Genomic DNA, 23,325 nt, shown 5'->3' with positions numbered 1-23,325 from the left:
ATAGAAAAAGGAGGAACATGTGCTGGCACTGACAGCAAGGCAAACATTGACATGATCATTGTGACTTAACAACTAAACAAATAACTGGCTGGGGATTCAACATCAGCCAATCAACTGAGGGAACTCTGTCATATCAACATGTCACTGGCTATTGACTCAATGCACTGCCTGTTGTCGGCTTAGTTGGCTGTCCGTTTGGGAGAATGAATGTAGGAGAAAGATAGAAAGTAACACTTTCTCTGAAACAAATGAATTGTGTACATAAAGACACTGAAACACACTGAGTGTGACATTTACGGTGGCAAAGGAGCACAGACTTGTCGGAAGGAAAGGCTTACCATAAACCTCATAACAATCAGGAAGGTAATTAAATTTGAAACTTTTCTGAAAAAAGCGTGTTATAAGGAGGTTAATATTTAACGTTAGTTTATTCAACTAAATGAGGCACAGTTATCTTCTTACAACACACATCGTTGGGAAGAAAAGTTTCTATTTAGGGTTCATACAGCTAAATTATAATGAGGTTTACAGTATATTTTGCACAGGTCTGTGCCCTTTCAAATCAAATCACAATTTATTTAAAGTGCATTTCGCAAAACAGCAAACCAGTAAACAGTAAAACATGATATATTTAAGCCCCGAGGGGGTGTTGTATATGGCCAATACACCACGACTAAGGGCTGTTCTTACAAGACGCAATGTGGAATGTCTGGATACAGCCTGTACAGCCCTTTTCAGCCCTTATTCAGCCTTTTGTCTTTATTTGTACTATTATTCTACATTGTAGAATAATAGTGAAGATAACAACACTATGAAATAACACATATGGAATCGTGCAGTAACCCAAAAAGTGTTAAACAAATCAAAATACATGTTATATTTAACATTCTTCAAAGTAGCCACCCTTTGCTTTGATGACAGCTTTGCACACTCTTGGCATTCTCTCAACCAGCTTCATGAGGTTCTCACCTGGAATGCATTTCAATTAACAGGTGTGTCTTGTTAAAAGTAAATTTGTAGAATTTCTTCCTTCTTAATGCATTTGAGCCAATCAGTTGTGTTGTGACAAGGTAGGGGTGGTATACAGAAGATAGCCCTATCTGGTAAAAGACCAAGTCCATATTATGGCAAGAACAGCTCAAATAAGCAAAGAGAAATGACAGTCCATCATAACTTTAAGACATGAAGGTCAGTCAATCCGGAACATTTGCGACTGCACTTGAAGAAACTTTCATCAAGCGCTATGATGAAACTGGCTCTCATGAGGACAGGCATAGCAAAGGAAGACCCAGAGTTACCTCTGCTGCAGAGGATAAGTTCATTACAGTTACCAGCCTCAGAAATTGCAGCCCAAATAAATGCTTTACAGAGTTCAAGTAACAGACACATCTCAACATCAACTGTTCAGAGGAGACTGCGTGAATCAGGCCTCCATGGTTGAATTGCTGCAAAGAAACCACTACTGAAGGACACCAATAAGAAGAAGAGACTTGCTTGGAACAAGAAACATGAGCAATGGACAATAGACAGGTGGAAATCTGTCCTTTGGTCTGATGAGTTCAATTTTTTAGTTCCAATCTTTGTGAGACGCAGAGTATGTGAATGGTTGAACTCCGCATGTGTGATTCCCACCGTGAAGCATGGAGGAGGAGGTGTGACGGCGTGGGGGTGCTTTGCTGGTGACACAGTCAGGATTTATTTAGAATTTAAGGACCACTTAACCAGCATGGCTACCACAGCATTCTGCAGTGATATGCCATCCAATCTGGTTTGGGCTTAGTGGGACTATCATTATTTTTTCAACAGGACAGTGACCAAAAGCACATCTCCAGGCTGTGTAAAGGTCTCCAATCACCTGACCTCAACCCAATTGCGATGGTTTGGGATGAGTTGGACCGCAGAGTGAAGGAAAAGCAGCCAACAAGTGCTCAGCATCTGTGGGAACTCCTTCAAGACAGTTGGAAAAGCATTCCTCATGAAGCTGGTTGAGAGAATGCCAAGAGTGTGTAAAACTGTCAACAAAACAAAGGATGGCTACTTTGAAGAATTGCAAATATAAAAAATATTTTGATTTGTTAAACACGTTTTTGGTTACTACATGATTCCATACAGTGCCTTGCGAAAGTATTCGGCCCCCTTGAACTTTGCGACCTTTTGCCACATTTCAGGCTTCAAACATAAAGATATAAAACTGTATTTTTTTGTGAAGAATCAACAACAAGTGGGACACAATCATGAAGTGGAACGATATTTATTGGATATTTCAAACTTTTTTAACAAATCAAAAACTGAAAAATTGGGCGTGCAAAATTATTCAGCCCCCTTAAGTTAATACTTTGTAGCGCCACCTTTTGCTGCGATTACAGCTGTAAGTCGCTTGGGGTATGTCTCTATCAGTTTTGCACATCGAGAGACTGACATTTTTTCCCATTCCTCCTTGCAAAACAGCTCGAGCTCAGTGAGGTTGGATGGAGAGCATTTGTGAACAGCAGTTTTCAGTTCTTTCCACAGATTCTCAATTGGATTCAGGTCTGGACTTTGACTTGGCCATTCTAACACCTGGATATGTTTATTTTTGAACCATTCCATTGTAGATGTTCCATATGTTTTGGATCATTGTCTTGTTGGAAGACAAATCTCCGTCCCAGTCTCAGGTCTTTTGCAGACTCCATCAGGTTTTCTTCCAGAATGGTCCTGTATTTGGCTCCATCCATCTTCCCATCAATTTTAACCATCTTCCCTGTCCCTGCTGAAGAAAAGCAGGCCCAAACCATGATGCTGCCACCACCATGTTTGACAGTGGGGATGGTGTGTTGCTTTTACGCCAAATATAACATTTTGCATTGTTGCCAAAAAGTTCAATTTTGGTTTCATCTGACCAGAGCACCTTCTTCCACATGTTTGGTGTGTCTCCCAGGTGGCTTGTGGCAAACTTTAAACAACGCTTTTTATGGATATCTTTAAGAAATGGCTTTCTTCTTGCCACTCTTCCATAAAGGCCAGATTTGTGCAATATACGACTGATTGTTGTCCTATGGACAGAGTCTCCCACCTCAGCTGTAGATTTCTGCAGTTCATTCAGAGTGATCATGGGCCTCTTGGCTGCATCTCAGATCAGTCTTCTCCTTGTATGAGCTGAAAGTTTAGAGGGACGGCCAGGTCTTGGTAGATTTGCAGTGGTCTGATACTCCTACCGTTTCAATGTTATCGCTTGCACAGTGCTCCTTGGGATGTTGTTTAAAACTTGGGAAAACTTTTTGTATCCAAATCCGGCTTTAAACTTCTTCACAACAGTATCTCGGACCTGCCTGGTGTGTTCCTTGTTCTTCATGATGCTCTCTGCGCTTTTAACGGACCTCTGAGACTATCACAGTGCAGGTGCATTTATACGGAGACTTGATTACACACAGGTGGATTGTATTTATCATCATTAGTCATTTAGGTCAACTTTGGATCATTCAGAGATCCTCACTGAACTTCTGGAGAGAGTTTGCTGCACTGAAAGTAAAGGGGCTGAATAATTTTGCACGCCCAATTTTTCAGTTTTTGATTTGTTAAAAAAGTTAGAAATATCCAATAAATGTCGTTCCACTTCATGATTGTGTCCCACTTGTTGTTGATTCTTCACAAAAAAATACAGTTTTATATCTTTATGTTTGAAGCCTGAAATGTGGCAAAAGGTCGCAAAGTTCAAGGGGGCCGAATACTTTCGCAAGGCAATGTGTTATGTCATAGTTTTGATGTCTTCATTATTATTCTACAATGTAGAAAATAGTTTTAAAAAAATAAGAAAAACCCTTGAATGAGTAGGTGTGTCTAAACTTTTGATTGGTACTGTATATTTAATAATTACATTTTGCTTCTGCAAATACAGTGTCTTATAAGCCCATGTGGCACACACTTCCTGAAGATGCAAGACTTAAACACTAATAAGATCATAATAAATTAATTAAAAATCAAATCATGTCGCCCAGGAACACTGAGTCAATACTAACAGAAACAAAGCTAAGAGAGCAGAGGGATAGAGAGACAGATCTTCCATAATTACAGTGAAGTAACAGCCATCTAGCCAGCAGAGTGGAGGAGCCTCTTCACAGCTAACAGATTAGCGAGCGTAGCTAGAGGGAATCTTCTAGACAGTTTTCTTATCAATATCTTCACAGCATTGTCTCCATATCTAAGCAATAAAGATGGATCTATTCATGTTTCAGGCACTCTTTAATCTGTGTCGATTCCACAGGTATTTTATATTTCAAATCACTTTGATTTGAGATCTGATATCTGCAGATTCTGTCTGGCCCTGGTGGTGAGGAGCACAGTACACACACACACACTCACTCACACACACACACACAAGCACACGCACACCCAAACGCACACGCACACGCACAAACCCAGCTTTTATTTGAAGCAGACAGCTTGCTTAATATTTGAGACGCACACATACATGCTTACCTTGGTGGCATCGATGTGGTCCTGCAGTGAGTCGATGAAGAGGTCCCCTACAGGCTCCCATGCATCCCGGACCCCCTCAGCCTGTTCTAGGGCCACCGCCAGCTCCTCCATGGCTGCCTGGGTCTGCAGCAGGCGCTCCAGGGTCCGCTCCATGTGCCTTGGACACAGACAGAATACTTTAACTTCTACAGTTGTTTTATACATTGTCGTATGCAGTTTTACCACTAACGCAAGACATCACCCTAATACCTGAGCAACACACCAACCCTAACCTTATTTCGGCCATAGTATTTTCCTTGATGCTGTCAAAATAAAGACCCAATGATATTTGAGTACAGGCACGGTAAAAACATCTCTAGCCAATCGAAAACCCAGAATCATGGGTGTATTGTAGCCCAGTGGAGTGGGCCTGTGCCGCATATCTGACCTGTGTCGGTCCACGCAGCGGGCAGTCAGCTTCTCCCACAGGTCACTGGCCACGTTGGCCTGCTTCCACACTGAACGACTTACGTTCAGGATCCGCTTCCTCGGAGACACTTCTGGAGGAGGAGGAGGGGATGAAGAGGGGGGAGCAGGAGAGCAGGGTGAGGGATTGGGTAGGCAGGCAAAGAGAGTGTAAGCCCCAATTGGTGCAAACATCAGTAGAAAGAAACAGTTGGATAGGAGAAACTGTGGGAAATATCTTGTTGGGGCAGAGAAACAGGGAGAGTTCGCCCCCATCTTTTCCCCATGCGTGCCACCAGTGGTGGAGAGCAAGAGGATGTTGGTTGGGGGAGGGCGAGGAAGGGAGGGAAGGAGAGTGGGGGCAGAAACAGCCTAGCATGCTGCATTATTGATTTGACCAGATGGTGTGAACTGGGCTAATTGGTCCCGACCCAACTGCTCTCCCCAAACATACATTCTCTGATCCACTCTGATACAGCAGGACAGGTAGCTGCTAATCAGACCTAATGGTGGATACCAACTGCTGGAGATCAACTTACTGAACTCCCTATCTCTCTCTGTTCTCACTGCTCAGGTCTGGTTTTGGTGTGTGTGGCAGGGTGGCAGGGTGGGGTGGTATGGGGAGGATTGGCACCTACAGATGTAGGATCTTAATTTGATCACTCTTTTGTTGGTGAATCTTTTGTTGCAAACTTGGAGTGTATTCAGGTTTAAAATGGCTTCTAAAGTTTGTACTTTCCACTTTAAAATGTCCGACTTGATTTACCCTAACAAAAAATGCATCAACCGCTACAAAACATTTCCATTAATTATAATCCACATAATAATTAACATTTCCTGTTGCTGCAGGATTATTTTCCTCCTGTAGGAAACTAGCTCAAATTAAGATCCTGCATATGTAGGTTGTCATTTGACACGGTTTTGGGGTGGGTGGGCAGACCTTTTCCGTCGGGCAGCGTCTCCTCGGGCTCCTGGAAGGGGTGCTGTGCCAAGAAGGCCTGCGCAGACTCCAGCACAGAGTAGATGAACGGCCCCCGAGACTTGACATCCTCCATGAATACCTGGAGACAGACAGGACAGGAGCCCACAGAGACATGAAAGCATGGTTCAATCACATGCAAACAACATGCATAGGCTCGTTATAACACATACTGTACAATATACACACACAGACATCAGTTTGCATACATGTACACACACAGTGAGGAGCAACTTGCAGAGGGCCACATAGGACTGCCTAGCTGTCAGTCTGTACTATATAGTCTCTGTGCTGAACTGCCTGAGTACATGCACATTATTCTGCTGCAGACCTAGATACCAACCCAGCTGCCTAGTGGAATTAATGACTCATAGGCTGTCCCATAGGGCTCTGGTCAACAGTAATACACTTTATAGGGAATAGGGTGCCATTTAGGACGTAATCACAGAGAATCCCGTGGGCCTATGGACCGGCAGTGTCAACCAGACTCTCTCGTCCTCAACAGCTAATCTCCATTCACCACTCAACTTATGCTAGGTAAAAACTTTAGCCTATATATTAGTACGTTATTAAACTAAATAGCAAGACAAAATATTAAAGTGCCTTTGAACGGGGTATGGTAGTAGGTGCCAGGTGCACCGGTTTGAGTGTGTCAAGAACTCCAACGCTGCTGGGGTTTTCGCACTCAACAGTTTCCCGGGTGTATCAACAATTGTCCACCACCCAAAGGACATCCAGCCAACTTGACACAACTGTGGGAAGCATTGGAGTCAACATTGACCAGCATCCCTGTGGAACGCGTTCGACACCTTGTAGAGTCTATGCCCTGACAAACTGAGGCTGCTCTGATGGCAAATGGGGGTGCAACTCAATATTTTATATGTGTAGGCTAGTTACATTAACAGCAAGAAACGCAGTAAAACAAAAAGCGAATGGAGATCCAAATAGCCTACAGCCTACTACCGTGAGATACAGCCATGCACAGCTGTCTGTGTAAATGGACCTATAGGCCAGCATCAAACATGGAAAACCATGCCGCTTATGAGTACAGCAACACGTTGTGAAATGACCCAATGCACTTCTGTGGATCAAATTCGACCCGCCTAATCAATTAAGCAACGCCAGCCTACCATAAACACGTTTCCGATACGTACAGTTCAATTTACACAACGAAAACCAAAAGGCTACCAAGAAACCCATAATAGAATGTATTTATTTCTATGATGAAACATACTGATATGTAGCTATACCCAGGGGCATCATTTGGGTTCTTACATTGGAATTATATTGAATTCTGCAGTCACCGAGTATTCCAGCCACTCTCTTCCTATGAACCAGTTGCTATTAAATGAATGTTTTTGGACAGAAAACCTGCGGCTAGGGTAGGATTCTAGGCTAACCTGGGCTGGCTCCTCTGTTCAGATATTGTCAGGAAGAGTTGGAGGTGGAGGAAGCTGTGGAGCCATTATCCTGGCGACGCTTGTGGAAGGGTAGGTAGGCTCTTGCACGCTGAGCTAGCTGGAGCTCGACATCATTATCGCTGCAGGGCTTGGTAGCGGCCTCGGTGGTTTGATACGGCTGTTGCTGCCAATCGCTCGCTTTCACCTTTTGGTTTTGTTTGGGTACCTTGGCGAAGCCAATTTTTGATATCCATCGTAGCAGTGGCAGATTAGCTGGTTCGAGCTAGTTAAATAGACTAAGGCTAATAACACTAACAATTTTTATAGCTAGCTAAGAAGCTAACTCTGTAGTCGTGGGGCGTGAGGAAAGCAGAGCAGCGTCAACTGTAAACTTGACTCCACCATTATAAATCAAAATAGAATATTACAGACGGAGGCATATCACGTTATTCACTTAGCCTACCACAAGAGTCATATCTAGGGATATGGCGGTCATGACATTTTGTCAGCTGGTGATTGTCAAGCAAATAACTGCGTTCTCATGGTAATTGACCGTTAATTGACCGACCGGTAATTGACCGTTCTACTGATGTAGAACTTTGGAACATCTAAATTTTAAAAAGTCTAATAAATCCATTTAATATAGCCAGTGGTGGAAAAAGTACCCAACTGTCATACTTGAGTAAAAGTAAAGATACCTCAAAGAAAAATTGCTCAGGTAAAAGTGAAAGTCACCCAGTAAAATATTACTTGAGTAAAAGTTGAAAAGTATTTGGTTTTAAATATACTTAAGTATAAAAATAAAATATAATTGCAAAAATATATTTAAGTATCAAAAGTAAAAGTATAAATAATTTCAAATTGCTTATATTAAGCAAACCAGACGGCACAATTATTATTATTTGTTTTAAGTACGGATAGCCAGGGGCAAACATAATTTACAAATGAAGCATTTGTGTTTAGTGAGTCCATCAGATCAGAGGCAGTAGCAATAATCATGTTGTCTTGACAAGTGTGTGAATTGGACCCTTTTCTTGTCCTGCTAAGCATTCAAAATGTAACGAGTACTTTGGGTGTCAGGGAAAATGTATGGAGTAAAAAGTACATCATTTTCTTCAGGAATGTAGTGAAGTGAATGAAAAGTTGTCAAACATATAAATAGTAAAGTACAGATACCCCAAAAAACTAGTTAAGTAGTACTTTAAAGTATTTTTACTTACTAAGTTTACATACACCTTAGCCAAATACATATTTTTTCCACAATTCCTGACATTTAGTCCTAGTAAAAATTCCCTGTCTTAGGTCAGTTAGGATCACCACTTTATTTTAAGAATGTGAAATGTCAGAATAATAGTAAAGAGAATGATTTATTTCAGCTTTTATTTCTTTCATCACATTCCTAGTGGGACAGAAGTTTACTTACACTCTTTAAATTGTTTAACCTGGGTCAAACGTTTCGGGTAGCCTTCCACAAGCTTCACACAATAAGTTGGGTGAATTTTGGCCCATTCCTCCTGACAGAGCTGGTGTAACTGAGTCAGGTTTGTAGGCCTCCTTGCTCGCACACGCATTTTCAGTTCTGCACACACATTTTCTATAGGATTGAGGTCAGGGCTTTGTGATGGCCACTCGAATACCTTGACTTTGTCCTTATGCCATTTTGACACAACTTTGGAAGTATGCTTGGGGAAGACCTATTTGCGACCAAGCTTTAATTTCCTGACTGATGTCTTGAGATGTTCCTTCAATATATCCACATAATTTTCCACATGATGCCATCTATTTTGTGAAGTGCACCAGTCCCTCCTGCAGCAAAGCACCCCCACAACATGATGCTGCCACCCCCGTGCTTCACGGTTGGGATTATGTTCTTCGGCTTGAAAGCCTCCCCTTTTTTCCTCCAAATATAACAATGTTCATTATGGCCAAACAGTTCTATTTTTGTTTCATCAGACCAGAGGACATTTCTCCAAAAAGTACGATCTTTGTCCCCATATGCAGTTGTAAACCATAGACTGGCTTTTTTATGGCGGTTTTGGAGCAGTGGCTTCTTCCTTACTGAGTTGCCTTTCAGGTTATGTCGATATAGGACTCGTTTGACTGTGGATATAAATAATTTTGTACCGGTTCCTCCAGCATCTTCACAAGGTCATTTGCTGTTGTTCTGGGATTAATTTGCACTTTTCGCACCAAAGTACGTTCATCTTTAGGAGACAGAATATGTCTCCTTCCTCAGCGGTATGACGGCTGTGTGGTTCCATGGTGTTTGGTAAGACAAGAGGCGGCAGACTATGTATTTTTGTAAATAACAGCTGGTGCACAATATCTACAACCGTATCTTACGGCAGAAAAGAGCTTCTAGATATCAGGAGAGCGATCAGTCACCTCGGGTTAGACAAAGATTTTTTCAACAACAACAACAACAACAGCAGCAGGAAGCAGGACTCACACGATATTCTCCAAACACCCCACAGGGCAGACATCCCAATTATTCGCAAAAGGAAGCTACTCAGAGGACAAAGAGCCGGATGCCTCGTCCGGACCCGCAGAAGACAACTAGGAAACTGCCGTTACCATAAATATTACTTGCCAACATGCAATCATTGGACAATAAACTAGACGTGGTACGATCACGAATATCCTATCAACGGGACATGAAAAACTGTAATATCCTATGTTTCACGGAATCGTGGCTGAATGACGACATGGATATTCAGCTAGCGGGATACACGCTGCATCGGCAGGATAGAACAGCACACTCCGGTAAGACCAAGGGGAGCGCTCTGTGTATATTTGTAAACAACAGATGGTCACGAAATCTAAGGAAGTCTCTAGATTTTGCTCGCCTGAAGTAGAGTATATTATGATAAATTGCAGGCCACACAACTTTCCTAGAGAGTTCTCAGCTATACTTTTCGTGGCTGTTTATTTACCACCACATACAGTTGCCGGCACTAAGACCGCACTCAGTCAGCTGTATAAGGAAATAAGCAAACAGGAAACCACTCACCCAGAGGCGGCGATCCTAGTGGCTTTAATGCAGGGAAACTTAAATCAGTTCTACCAAATCTCTATCAACATGTTAAATGTGCAACCAAAGGGAAAACAATTCTAGATCACCTGTACTCCACACACAGAGATGCGTACAGAGCTCTCCCTCGCCCTCCATTTGGTAAATCCGGTAAACTCTATCCTCCTGATTCCTGCGTACAAGCAAAAACTAATGCAGGAAGCACCAGTGACTCGGTCTATAAAACAAATGGTCAGATGAAGCAGATGCTAAACTAAAGGACTATTTTGCTATCACAGACTGGAACATGTTACGGGATTCTTCCGATGACATTGAGGAATACACCACATCAGTCACTGGCTTTATCAATAAGTTCATTGAGGACGTCGTCCCCACAGTGACTGTACGTACATACCCCAACCAGAAGCCATGGATTACAGGCAACATTCGCACTGAGCTAAAAGGTAGAGCTGCCGCTTTCAAGGTGCGGGACTCTAACCTGGAAGCTTACAAGAAATCCCACTATGCCCTGCGACGAACCATCAAACAGGCAAAGCGTCAATACAGGGCTAAGATTGAATCATTCTCCACCGGCTCCGACGCTCGTCGGATGTGGCAGGGCTTGCAAACTATTACAGACTACAAAGGGAAGCACAGCCGCGAGCTGCCCAGTGACACGAGCCTACCAGACGAGTTAAATCACTTCTATGCTCGCTTCGAGGCAAGCAATATTGAGGCAAGCATGAGAGCATCAGCTGTTCCGGACGACTGTGTGATCAAGCTCTCCGTAGCCGACGTGAGTAAGGTCTTTAAACAGGTCAACATTCACAAGGCTGTGGGGCCAGATGGATTACCAGGACGTGTCCTCTGGGCATGCGCTGACCAACTGGCAGGTGTCTTCACTGACATTTTCAACATGTCCCTGATTGAGTCTGTAATACCAACATGCTTCAAGCAGACCACCATAGTCCATGTGCCCAAGAACACTAAGGCAACCTGCCTAAATGACTACAGACGCATGGCACTCACGTCCATAGCCATGAAGTGCTTTGAAAGGTTGGTGATGGCTCACATCAACACCATTATCCCAGAAACCCTAGACCCACTCCAATTTGCATACCGCCCAAAAGATCGACAGATGATACAATCTCTATAGCACTCCACACTGCCCTTTCCCACCTGGACAAAAGGAACACCTATGTAGAATGCTATTCATTGACTACAGCTCAGCGTTCAACACCATAGTACCATCAAAGCGCATCACTAAGCTAAGGAACCTGGGAGTAAACACATCTGCAACTGGATCCTGGACTTCCTGACGGGCCGCCCCCAGGTGGTGAGGGTAGGTAGAAACACATCTGCCACGCTGATCCTGAACACTGGAGATCCCCAGGGGTGCGTGCTCAGTCCCCTCCTGTACTCCCTGTTCACCCACGACTGCATGGCCAGGCACGACTCCAACACCATCATTAAGTTTGCTGACGACACAACAGTAGTAGGCCTGAACACCGACAATGACGAGACAGCCTATAGGGAGGTCAGAGACCTGGCCGGGTGGTGCCAGAATAACAACCTATCCCTCAACGTAACCAAGACTAAGGAGATGATTGTGGACTACAGGAAAAGGAGCACCGAGCACGTCCCCATTCTCATCGACGGGGCTGTAGTGGAGCAGGTTGAGGGCTTCAAATTCTTTGGTGTCCACATCAACAACAAACTAGAATAGTCCAAACACACCAAGACAGTCATGAAGAGGGCACGACAAAGCCTATTCCCCCTCAGGAAACTAAAAAGATTTGGCATGGGTCCTGAGATCCTCTAAAGGTTCTACAGCTGCAACATCGAGAGCACCCTGACCAGTTGCATCACTGCCTGGTATGGCAATTGCTCAGCCTCCGACCGCAAGGCACTTCAGAGGGTAGTGTGTACGGCCTAGTAGATCACTGGGGCAAAGCTGCCTGCCATCCAGGACCTCTATACCAGGTGGTGTCAGAGGAAGGCCCTGAAAATTGTCAAAGACCCCAGCCACCCCAGTCATAGACTGTTCTCTCTACTATGGCATGGTAACCAAATGGTTACCCGGACTATTTGCATTGTGTCCCACCCCCCCCCCCCCCCAACCCCTGTTTTACACTGCTGCTACTCTCTGTTTATCTTATATGCATAGTCACTTTAACTATACATTCATGTACATACTACCTCAATTGGCCCGACCAACCAGTGCTCCCACACATTGGCTAACCGGGCTATCTGAATTGAGTCCCACCACCCGTCAACCCCCTCTTTTTACGCTACTTAAATGCATAGTCACTTTAACCATACCCACATGTACTGTACATACTACCTCAATAAGCCTGACTAACCGGTGTCTGTACATAGCCTTGCTACTCTTATTTTCAAATGTCTTTTTACTGTTGTTTTATTTCTTTACTTACCTACACACACACACACGCACGCACACACGCACACACACACACACACATACTTTTCTTTCTCCGCACTATTGGTTAGAGCCTGTAAGTAAGCATACCTGTTGTATTCAGCGCACGTGACAAATAAACTGTGATTTGATTTGTTTCTTGTCCAGGTTGCACACACTTCATCAGTCTCTCATTCACAATTAGATAAGCACTTGATAATATTCTCACCAGACCTCGAATTTCTCAGCAGCTTCCCCCTTGTGTGGCTGTAACGCCCCCTAGAAAACCCATGCCTTTTGCAGCCTAAGTGGCCGTTGTGCCCTTGGAATTAATATAATAATTATAATTCCCTTCTCTCTGTCATGCTCCAAAACACCTCTCACTCACATGGCGCTCTCAGATATCTCAATTCTTATTAGCCAATGTCCATCACATGATCGGGCCCTTCTCAGACGTATCTCAGCGAAGATGTAGGCTACAAGTGAAGACAGATGCAATTGCGAGCCTCCCTCTCATTGAATTCCAAGGCGCATATTGAAGATGTTAGAAGAACTGTCTACATTTAGCCTACTTTCGTCAGCCAACAAGATGAGTAGGCCTAACGAACAGCAAAAGCACTAGCCTATGTCAATCTACTAACCCCCATAGTACAAAAGTTGACCTATTATATTGGTCAACTTGTCCTTCTGTGCAATAAATAAATATTGCAAACATACTCTTGGATAGTTGTGGGATGCGATAGATCCCAAATTAATACAACCACTAGCATAAAAAAAGCAATGAGCCTGATGCAACAGGTCAGAACGTTTAGCTTAAAATGTTGATCAACTATTAGGCTGTTTCTTCACATTATAAGCGCAAAAAATCACACACGGCAGTAGGCTTTGAGCGTGAATGTTCCAAAATGCAATAAATTAGCGGGAAAACACCATTCTCAAAAGTTAACACAGATGTGATTATGCTTGTAATGCTTTATTATGAAGGTGCATTTATTTGGTGAAAATGATCTTCCCCAAATTTGACATTTGTTTGCCAGTGAAAGGCGCTGCATGGTCAATCCAACATCTGCATTGGCATGTAGCATTTACGATGATATGGCCTCTGCAGAAGTCTGGGCAATCATACTTTTTCCGCTTTACAGAGTAGCGCAGAGCTGTTGTGAAGGAAGTTGTCAAGGAAGTGAGTTTGTGTTTATACAGGACCTAGCGCCCTCACCTACCGTCAACCAATCATGTCAATGCGGAGCAATACTGAGCCCTACGCAAAATTACAAAATTTGAGAGGCACACGACAATGCGGTACGGAGCTCAATTTGGCCTCTGCCTGCGTCCGGGTGCTCCGCAATTACATCACGCCATCCATACACCGCCTCCGACCACATTTTCGGATCAAGCATAAATTGTCTCTTAGGCACTACACCGGTTGTAAAGCAGATTAATGTGCTTAATTTTAAGAAGTTATTTGTCCACTTTAGTTGTGACACAAACCTTATCAAAACATATAGGTCTATGGGCTAGGCTACATGAGGTGTGCGACTAGGATTTGAAAAAGTTTTTAAAAAAGCCTTCTCTGTTTCTTGCCTTACTGAACACGCTGGGCATTATTATTGAGAATAAATCATTGATGACCATCGTTGATAGGCTAATATAATCACCAATCCGACTATTCTTAATTTAATGTTGTCTTTACATATACTAAATAATATGTTTGAAATGAGGTTTGATTTAGAATGGACCATTATAATGCACCTATCTCAGAACAGGGGTACGGAAAAGTATGTCATCTATGCACTTAAATAGCGAATGGAAGACGCTTTTCCCGTGGTTCATTTTCATGCCAGCCAGGCAGGCTATACTCCGGTTGTAAAGCAAAGAAATGACCTTAATATTAGGAAAGCTGATAAATAAATATAGTAGGCCTAGTCTATAGAAAGCTAATGGCATCCTCCTCTTTTTAATAGAGGTAATCAAAACTCTGTTTTCTCACACAATTGCATAGCCTATAGAAATGTTGCGCAACATGAGCTCATGGGCTCTCATGAAGTGATTGATTTTATTTTTGAAAACATTTGCATTGATGTCAGAGTGATTAGAGGGACAATAGAGTGCTGAGTACCAGGCAGTTAGCAAGTTTGGTAGGCTACTAATGACCATCAGCAGCATCAGAGCTTGAAGCCTAATTACGCGACTAAACGGTCACGTGGAATTTGAATGTGGTCATGACTGCCGGTGCGGTGGTAATATGGTCACTGTAACAGCCCTATTCATTGCTAACCACCTCAGTGGCTTTCCATAGCTCCCCTACACACATCGCAACTAGCGCTGTCCATTGTGCTGACACAGTGCAGAGAAGATTTAGATTTTGCGGCAACGTGTCACTTAATTTTATTTTTTTTGTTGCGATTTTTAGAAAGGGACATAAAACTAAAACTGAGGGGGCACACATTTCAACTGAGCCCCCTTTTGCTCCCTCGTGGAGCCGGGACAGGGTTTCCCCTGTGGTGAGCGGCGCAGTGGCGACTTTCTTTCAGTGGCTATTAAACCCCATGACTGCAGCCAGTCACTCCCTGATAACACCAGCCTCCCTCCTCACTGACGGAATTAAATACGGAGCCCCACTGAACTGGCATATACCACTGATGCTTAGCAAACATGCAGAAATGTGTTCTGTGCAGGAGCTGTGGTTTCTGATAAGATTTCCTGGTGAGGTTACTAAGGAAACTCAGATTTTAACCCGCTTGTTTCGTTTTTTTCTGAGTGAGCGGTTGTTACCCAGGGTGGGATTGCGGGTTTACTTCCCTCCCTTAGGCCTCCGCTGCGTTAAAACTTTAATTCCAGCTAAATTTCACACTGAGGGGTGCCGTCTTTGGCTGAAGGAACATTAAATATAAAGACTTCAGATCCAATTAGGCTACGATATGCATGATGGAGGAGGAAGAGTCAGAGAAGGAAATGGTTTCATTGCCCCCTCCAAACATGTTGAAGGTCCCCTATTTATTTCTGGGGCCCCCAGAGACGCCATTACACTGAGCTTTCTCAGAACACATGGCACTTGTAACGTCAGGGAAGGGGGTTTGACTCCAGGGACCACCCATTCGTAAAATGTATGTACGCATGACTGTAAGTCGCTTTCGATAAAAGCTTCTGCTAAATGGCATATATTAATATAATTCTTTTTAGGTTCATTATTACTTCATCCTCCTCTCTTTTCACTGGATGAATAGATTAAGCACTACACACACACCTATAGAACACTACACACACACACACACACTTATAGAACACAACACACACACTTATAGAACACTACACACACACTTATAGAACACTACACACACACTTATATAACACTACACACACACTTATATAACACTAAACACACACACTTATAGAACACTAAACACACACACTTATAGAACACTAAACACACACACTTATAGAACACTAAACACACACACTTGTAGAACACTACACACACACTTATAGAACACTAAACACACACACTTATAGAACACTAAACACACAAACTTATAGAACACTAAACACACACACTTGTAGAACACTACACACACACTTGTAGAACACTACACACACACACACTTATAGAACGCTACACACACACTTATAGAACACTACACACACACACACTTATAGAACACTAAACACACACACTTATAGAACACTACACACACACACACTTATAGAACACTACACACACACTTATAGAACAATAAACACACACACACTTATAGAACACTAAACACACACACTTATAGAACACTACACACACACACACTTATAGAACACTAAACACACACTTATAGAACACAATACACGCACACTTATAGAACACTACACACACACTTATAGAACACATCACACGCACACTTATAGAACACTACACACACACTTATAGAACACTACACACACAAAGACTTATAGAACACTACACACACACATATAGAACACAATACACGCACACTTATAGAACACTACACACACACTTATAGAACACTACACACACACACTTATAGAACACAATACACGCACACTTATAGAACACTACACACACACTTATAGAACACTACACACACACACTTATAGAACACTATACACGCACACTTATAGAACACTACACACACACACTTATAGAACACTACACACACACACTTATAGAACACAATACACACACTTATAGAACACTACACACACACTTATAGAACACAATACACACACACTTATAGAACACAATACACACACACGTATAGAACACTACACACACACTTATAGAACACTACACACACACTTATAGAACACTACACACACACTTATAGAACACTACACACACACACTTATAGAACACTACACACACACTTATAGAACGCTACACACACACTTATAGAACACTACACACACACACTTATAGAACACTACACACACACTTATAGAACGCTACACACACACTTATAGAACACTACACACACACTTATAGAACGCTACACACACACTTATAGAACACTACACACACACTTATAGAACACTACACACACACACTTATAGAACACTACACACACACTTATAGAACACAATACACACACTTATAGAACACTACACACACACTTATAGAACACAATACACACACACTTATAGAACACAATACACGCACACGTATAGAACACTACACACACACTTATAGAACACTACACACACACTTATAGAACACTACACACACACTTATAGAACACTACACACACACACTTATAGAACACTACACACACACTTATAGAACGCTACACACACACTTATAGAACACTACACACACACACTTATAGAACACTACACACACACTTATAGAACGCTACACACACACTTATAGAACACTACACACATTTATAGAACACTACACACACACACTTATAGAACACTACACACACACTTATAGAACACTACACACACACTTATAGAACACTACACACACACTTATAGAACACTACACACACACTTATAGAACGCTACACACACACTTATAGAACACTACACACACACTTATAGAACACTACACACACACACTTACAGAACACTACACACACACTTATAGAACACTACTACACACACACTTATAGAACGCTACACACACACTTATAGAACACTACACACACACTTATAGAACGCTACACACACACTTATAGAACACTACACACACACACTTATAGAACGCTACACACACTTATAGAATGCTACACACACACTTATAGAACACTACACACACACTTATAGAACACTACACACACACTTATATAACACTACACACACACACTTATAGAACACTACACACACACTTATAGAACGCTACACACACACTTATAGAACACTACACACACACACTTATAGAACACTACACACACACTTATAGAACACTACACACACACTTATAGAACGCTACACACACACTTATAGAACACTACACACACACACTTATAGAACACTACACACACACGTATAGAACGCTACACACACACTTATAGAACACAATACGCACACACGTATAGAACACTACACATACACTTATAGAACACAACACACACGTATAGAACACTACACATACACGTGTAGAACACAACACACACACACTTATAGAACACTACACATACACTTATAGAACACAACACACACGTGTAGAACACAACACACACACACTTATAGAACGCTACACACACACTTATAGAACGCTACACACATACTTATAGAGCGATGCGCACGCACACAAGCACACGCATGCACACACACACACAAATTGAAAGGGACACTTCCCCACGCACTGAAATACTGCAGAACAAATCCACTTAAGATCAATAACTCACATTTCTTAAACCCTGTAATTCTCCACAGAAAACTCCATACAATTTCCCTCTCCGCTTTGTCTGAAAAGTTTTAGAGCAACGTCACACTTGGGGAGTGGGAGCTCCTTAGATTATAAAGGAATATTACATAAAAATGGGGACATAGAGAAAAGAAAAGGGATGGTGGGAGGAAAGGGGTGAGGAAGGAGGAGGGTGGAGTGTAGAGGAGGGGAGGGAATCTATTGTGATTTTAGCAGGTATATACTAAGTAACAAAATCTGTAGTATGGGTGGGAGGGAGGGAGGAAACAGCACAGTGGGCTATAATCTCTTAGCAGTAGATAGAGAGATAGAGAGATTAGCAGGAGAGAGAGAGAGCGAGAGAGAGAGAGAGAGAGAGAGATAGAGAGAGAGAGAGAGAGAGAGAGAGAGAGAAAGAGAGAGAGAGAGAGATGGTGTGTGACTATGGTTTTTGTCCTGTTAATTTGGAAGCTGATTTCACAGCAGCAGTCTGTGGCAGTGGAGGGGGGGAGGGGGAGGTGAGGACCACTCTCACTGTCAATACGGCTCTCTCTCCTCAGAGACACACTGCACAAACTGACAGCTGAGAAAATTGGAACGTAGGTGGAAAGAGCATTCTGCTGTAGTACAGGACCAATTATGGTGTGTGTGTGTGTGTGTGTGTGTGTGTGTGTGTGTGTGTGTGTGTGTGTGTGTGTGTGTGTGTACAACACGCATCTGCCTTCCTGCCTGCCTGTTTGTGTTTGGGGGACATATCATACCAAATGGAGATGTTTTTACCGGGAAATGGATAACAAAAAACTGAAACCATTGCAAGGAAGGATTTTGTCAATGTTCAACTACAGAATAAGGACGAGTGCAGAACAAGCCCCTGAATGTGAGAGACTCTATCTCTCCTCCTCTTATATTCTGCACCCGGCATCTGCTTGTTTGGCTCCACAACTCTCAGCTTTCAACTAGTTGAATTCCCCTCTCCATCAACACAGAGCAGCTGGGGCTTTTTAACATGTCAAATAAAAAGATTTCAGCTGAACCACTCTTATTTAACGACAGTTCAGGGTATCTTTTATAGATTCACCACTGGGTGGTTTTAACCAGTGGTGTAAAGTACTTAAGTACAAATACTTTAAAGTACTACTTAAGTCGATTTTTGGGATATCTGTACTTTACTTTACTATATATATGTTTGACAACTTTTTCTTCACTGCATTCCTAAAGAAAATAATGTACTTTTTACTTCATACGTTTTCCCTGACACCCACTTTTACTTAAGTCATTTTCTATTAAGGTATCTTTACCTTTACTCAAGTATGACAATACAGTACTTTTTCCACCACTACTTTTAAAACACACCACGGCCATTTTGTTGGTCCCGATCTCTCCTGCAGATAACAGCCAGAGTCTTAAATCCTGAAATAGAGTCGTTATTTTGATAGATGGCCAAATTAAGAGAGCCTCAAAATCGAAGTGGTTGCTAATTGAAAGTAGTCAAATCCCTTTGGAGGGAGGGAAGGTTTAGGTACGTACTGCTCTCAAAGTGCTTACTTCCCTCTATCCTTAATGTTACCGATGGGCTAACCTTAAACTAAGGTTAGTATCAAAACACTAAAACATAACCTAGTGGCCCTATTCATTCCAAACAGGTAAATAACGAGTTTCTAGGGAGAGACAAAGTGTTACTGGTTTGTGCTGTGAAGGCGCCTTTGAATTTGTTTGATCAATACGAGTCAACTGGATGGTAACTCAAACACACATTCCTGCAGCTCGGCATGAATGATGGTTTCCACTCAAGCAATTTGTAACTATAGTTCACTGTAGTTACTGTATGTTTGCCTACAGTAAATTAATTAAATCACACTTTCTATAGAAGCCATGGAATGAGTTGAATGTTCCTTAGTGCCACAGAAAAAACTTGGAATAAAATGGGAGGGTAGCTCTCCAGGAACAGGGTTGGAGAACCCTGCCTTGTAAAAAAATCCTAATTATTACCTACCATTTTGTCACACCCTGGCCATAGAGAGGCTGTTTATTCTCTATTTTGGTTAGGCCAGGGTGTAACTAGGGTGGGCATTCTATGTTATTTTTTCTATGCTTTTGTATTTCTTTGTTTTTGGCCGGGTATGGTTCTCAATCAGGGACAGCTGTCTGTCGTTATCTCTGATTGAAAACCATACTTAGGTAGCTCTTGCCCACATGGGTTTTGTGGGTAGTTGTTTTCTGTTTAGTGTTTGTATCACCTTTCAGAACTGTTTCGGTTATTCCTTTTGTTACTTTGTATTTAGTGTTCAGTTCTATTTAATAAATATGAACACGTACCACGCTACATCTTGGTCCTCACCTTCTTCCACCAACAGCCGTTACAGAACTACCCACCACCAACTGACCAAGCTAAAAAGGAGGAATGGACATGGGAGGACATTCTGGACGGGAAGGGATCCTACACATGGGAGGAGATCCTGGCTGGAAGGGATCGCCTCCCATGGGAACAGGTGGAGGCAGCCAGGAGAGCGGAGGCAGTAGGAGAAGGGAACCAGCGGTACGAGGGAACACGGCTGGCAAGGAAGCCCGAGAGGAAGCCCCCCCCCCCAAAAAAAATTGGGGGGCACACGATGAGGGTGGCGGAGTCAGGTTGGAGACCTGAGCCCACTCCCCGTGCTTACCGGGGTGACAGGTCAGGCCCCGCGCTATGGGGTGATGCACACTGTGTCTCGGCCGAGTATTCACAGGCCGGTGTGCTCGGTGCCAGCGTCCCGCATTTGCCAGGTGGAAGCTGGCATCCAGCCAGACTGGCAGTGTGCCTCCACGGCCCTGTGTATCCGGTGCCTCGGCCAAGGAAGAGGCCACCTGTATGTCTCCCCAGCCTGGTGAGTCCTGTGCCTGCTCCCAGAACCAAGTCGCCCTTCACTCCGGAACCGCCAGTCGCCTTTCACTCCGGAGCCGCCAGAATCGCCCTTCACTCCGAAGCCGCCAGAATCGCCCTTCACTCCGAAGCCGCCAGAGTCGCCCTTCACTCCGGAGCTGCCAGAATCGCAGCCACCTCAGTCCAGAGGCACCCCTCAGTCCAGAGGCGCCCTTCAGTTCAGTGGCGCCCTCTACGAGGGTCTTCGGTCCGGGGCCCGCTGCGAGGGTCCTTGCTCCAGAGGTGCCACCACGTCCCGCACCCGAGCCGCCGCCGTAAAGAAGGCCCACCCGGACCCTCCCGGACCCTCCCCTGGACCTCTATTTTGGTTAGGCCAGGGTGTGACCAGGGTGGGCATTCTGTGTTCTTTTTTCTATGCTTTTGTATTTCTTTGTTTTTGGCCAGGTATGGTTCTCAATCAGGGACAGCTGTCTGTCGTTATCTCTGATTGAAAGCCATACTTAGGTAGCTCTTGCCCACATGGGTTTTGTGGGTAGTTGTTTTCTGTTTAGTGTTTGTATCACCTTTCAGAACTGTTTCGGTTATTCCTTTTGTTACTTTGCATTTAGTGTTCAGTTCTATTTAATAAATATGAACACGTACCACGCTGCATCTTGGTCCTCACCTTCTTCCTCTGAATGCCGTTACACATTTTGGCTTGTTTCAGTGTTTGTGTGATGTAGCTTTTCAAAGGGGCCCAGCACAGTACCTGGTGGAACTCCCTCTGGTGTTGGACGGCCCCCACGTCACCCCCTATGGGCAGCTGCTCTGACAGCTCCTCGTCCTTGGCCGTCAGCCATTCTATGATCTCCTGCAGGGAGAGCTGCAGCTTCCCACTGTTGTCTGAGAACGCCTCAAGCCGCACCCTGCGGACACATGGACAGACAGACAGACAGACAGACAATAACCACAGTTAGGCGATGGCTGCTCATGATCCCCAATACATCTACCACCATTTGTGACATTTGTAAACTGCCGTCCCACAATCCCCAGTGTCAACTGAGTATCACTTAATGTTACAGATGCCTCTTTAAAAACATGACAACAGACAAAGTGTATGAGATGATGAAGGAATGTATGGGATATTCAATCAGTACTGTATAAGTACAAATTATGTGTCGCTGCTGGATGAGTTTCTTTGACATTAATCGATATAATGCAATTTAATATCCTTTCCTGTGTTGCGGCGTTTACATACCCTTTTTCTAAGTTCTGCATATATCAACACATATGCAAGTTAAAACATTAAATCAATCATACCCGGTGTATATTACCATACACGCAAGACAATGTGAGACTTTACTCCGAATAGCTACCTCTTGCAGAGAGGGTTGTGAGGAATAAACTCTGAATAAATAAATCCCAGAATGTATCTCTTTGCCACCTGCCAGAAGTGTGAGGGATTGTCTGGGCGAATCAGGGGAGCTCCATCAGGAGCACAGCTGGGTATGGGGAGGACGGGGGGAGGCAGAGTGTGAAAGTGCCCCAGTGTTTCAATTACACACTAGATCCCCAGCTTGCAGCTACCACTCAAAATATCATTATTTCTGCAGGATGTCATTCCCCACCAGTGTCAAAACACGGACGGAGAGTGGGAGAGAGAGAGGGAGGGAGGGAGGGAGGGAGGGGGAGAGAGAGAGAGAGCGGGAGGGAGGGAGGGGGAGAGAGAGAGAGAGCAGGAGGGAGGGAGGGAGAGAGTGGTAGGGAGGGAGGGAGGGAGGGAGGGAGGGAGGGAGGGAGGGAGGGAGGGAGGGAGGGAGGGAGGGAGGGAGGGAGGGAGGGAGGGAGGGAGGGAGGGAGGGAGGGAGGGAGGGAGGGAGAGAGAGAGAGAGCGGGAGGGAGGGAGGGAGGGAGGGAGG

The 23,325-nt window shown here is 43.6% G+C and overlaps 1 protein-coding gene across 1 annotated transcript in view; it reads right to left on the bottom strand.

The window, feature by feature from the left end:
- The window catches only part of drp2 (dystrophin related protein 2), a 211,869-nt gene that overhangs the window by 76,282 nt on the left and 112,262 nt on the right, over nucleotides 1-23,325 (bottom strand). Inside the window, exons 4-7 of the mRNA XM_036942883.1 lie at nucleotides 22,176-22,332; nucleotides 5,840-5,960; nucleotides 4,883-4,994; nucleotides 4,456-4,612 (exon numbers count right to left, since the gene is read on the bottom strand). Of these exons, the coding sequence (XP_036798778.1) occupies nucleotides 4,456-4,612; nucleotides 4,883-4,994; nucleotides 5,840-5,960; nucleotides 22,176-22,332 (547 nt within the window). The remainder of the gene's footprint in view (nucleotides 1-4,455; nucleotides 4,613-4,882; nucleotides 4,995-5,839; nucleotides 5,961-22,175; nucleotides 22,333-23,325) is intronic.

This window comes from Oncorhynchus mykiss, chromosome 14 (genome assembly GCF_013265735.2).
Source record: "Oncorhynchus mykiss isolate Arlee chromosome 14, USDA_OmykA_1.1, whole genome shotgun sequence".
In the NCBI taxonomy this organism is placed as follows: domain Eukaryota; kingdom Metazoa; phylum Chordata; class Actinopteri; order Salmoniformes; family Salmonidae; genus Oncorhynchus; species Oncorhynchus mykiss.
Note: the sequence above shows the minus strand (reverse complement) of the source record. Positions and strands in the feature narration are given on the sequence as shown.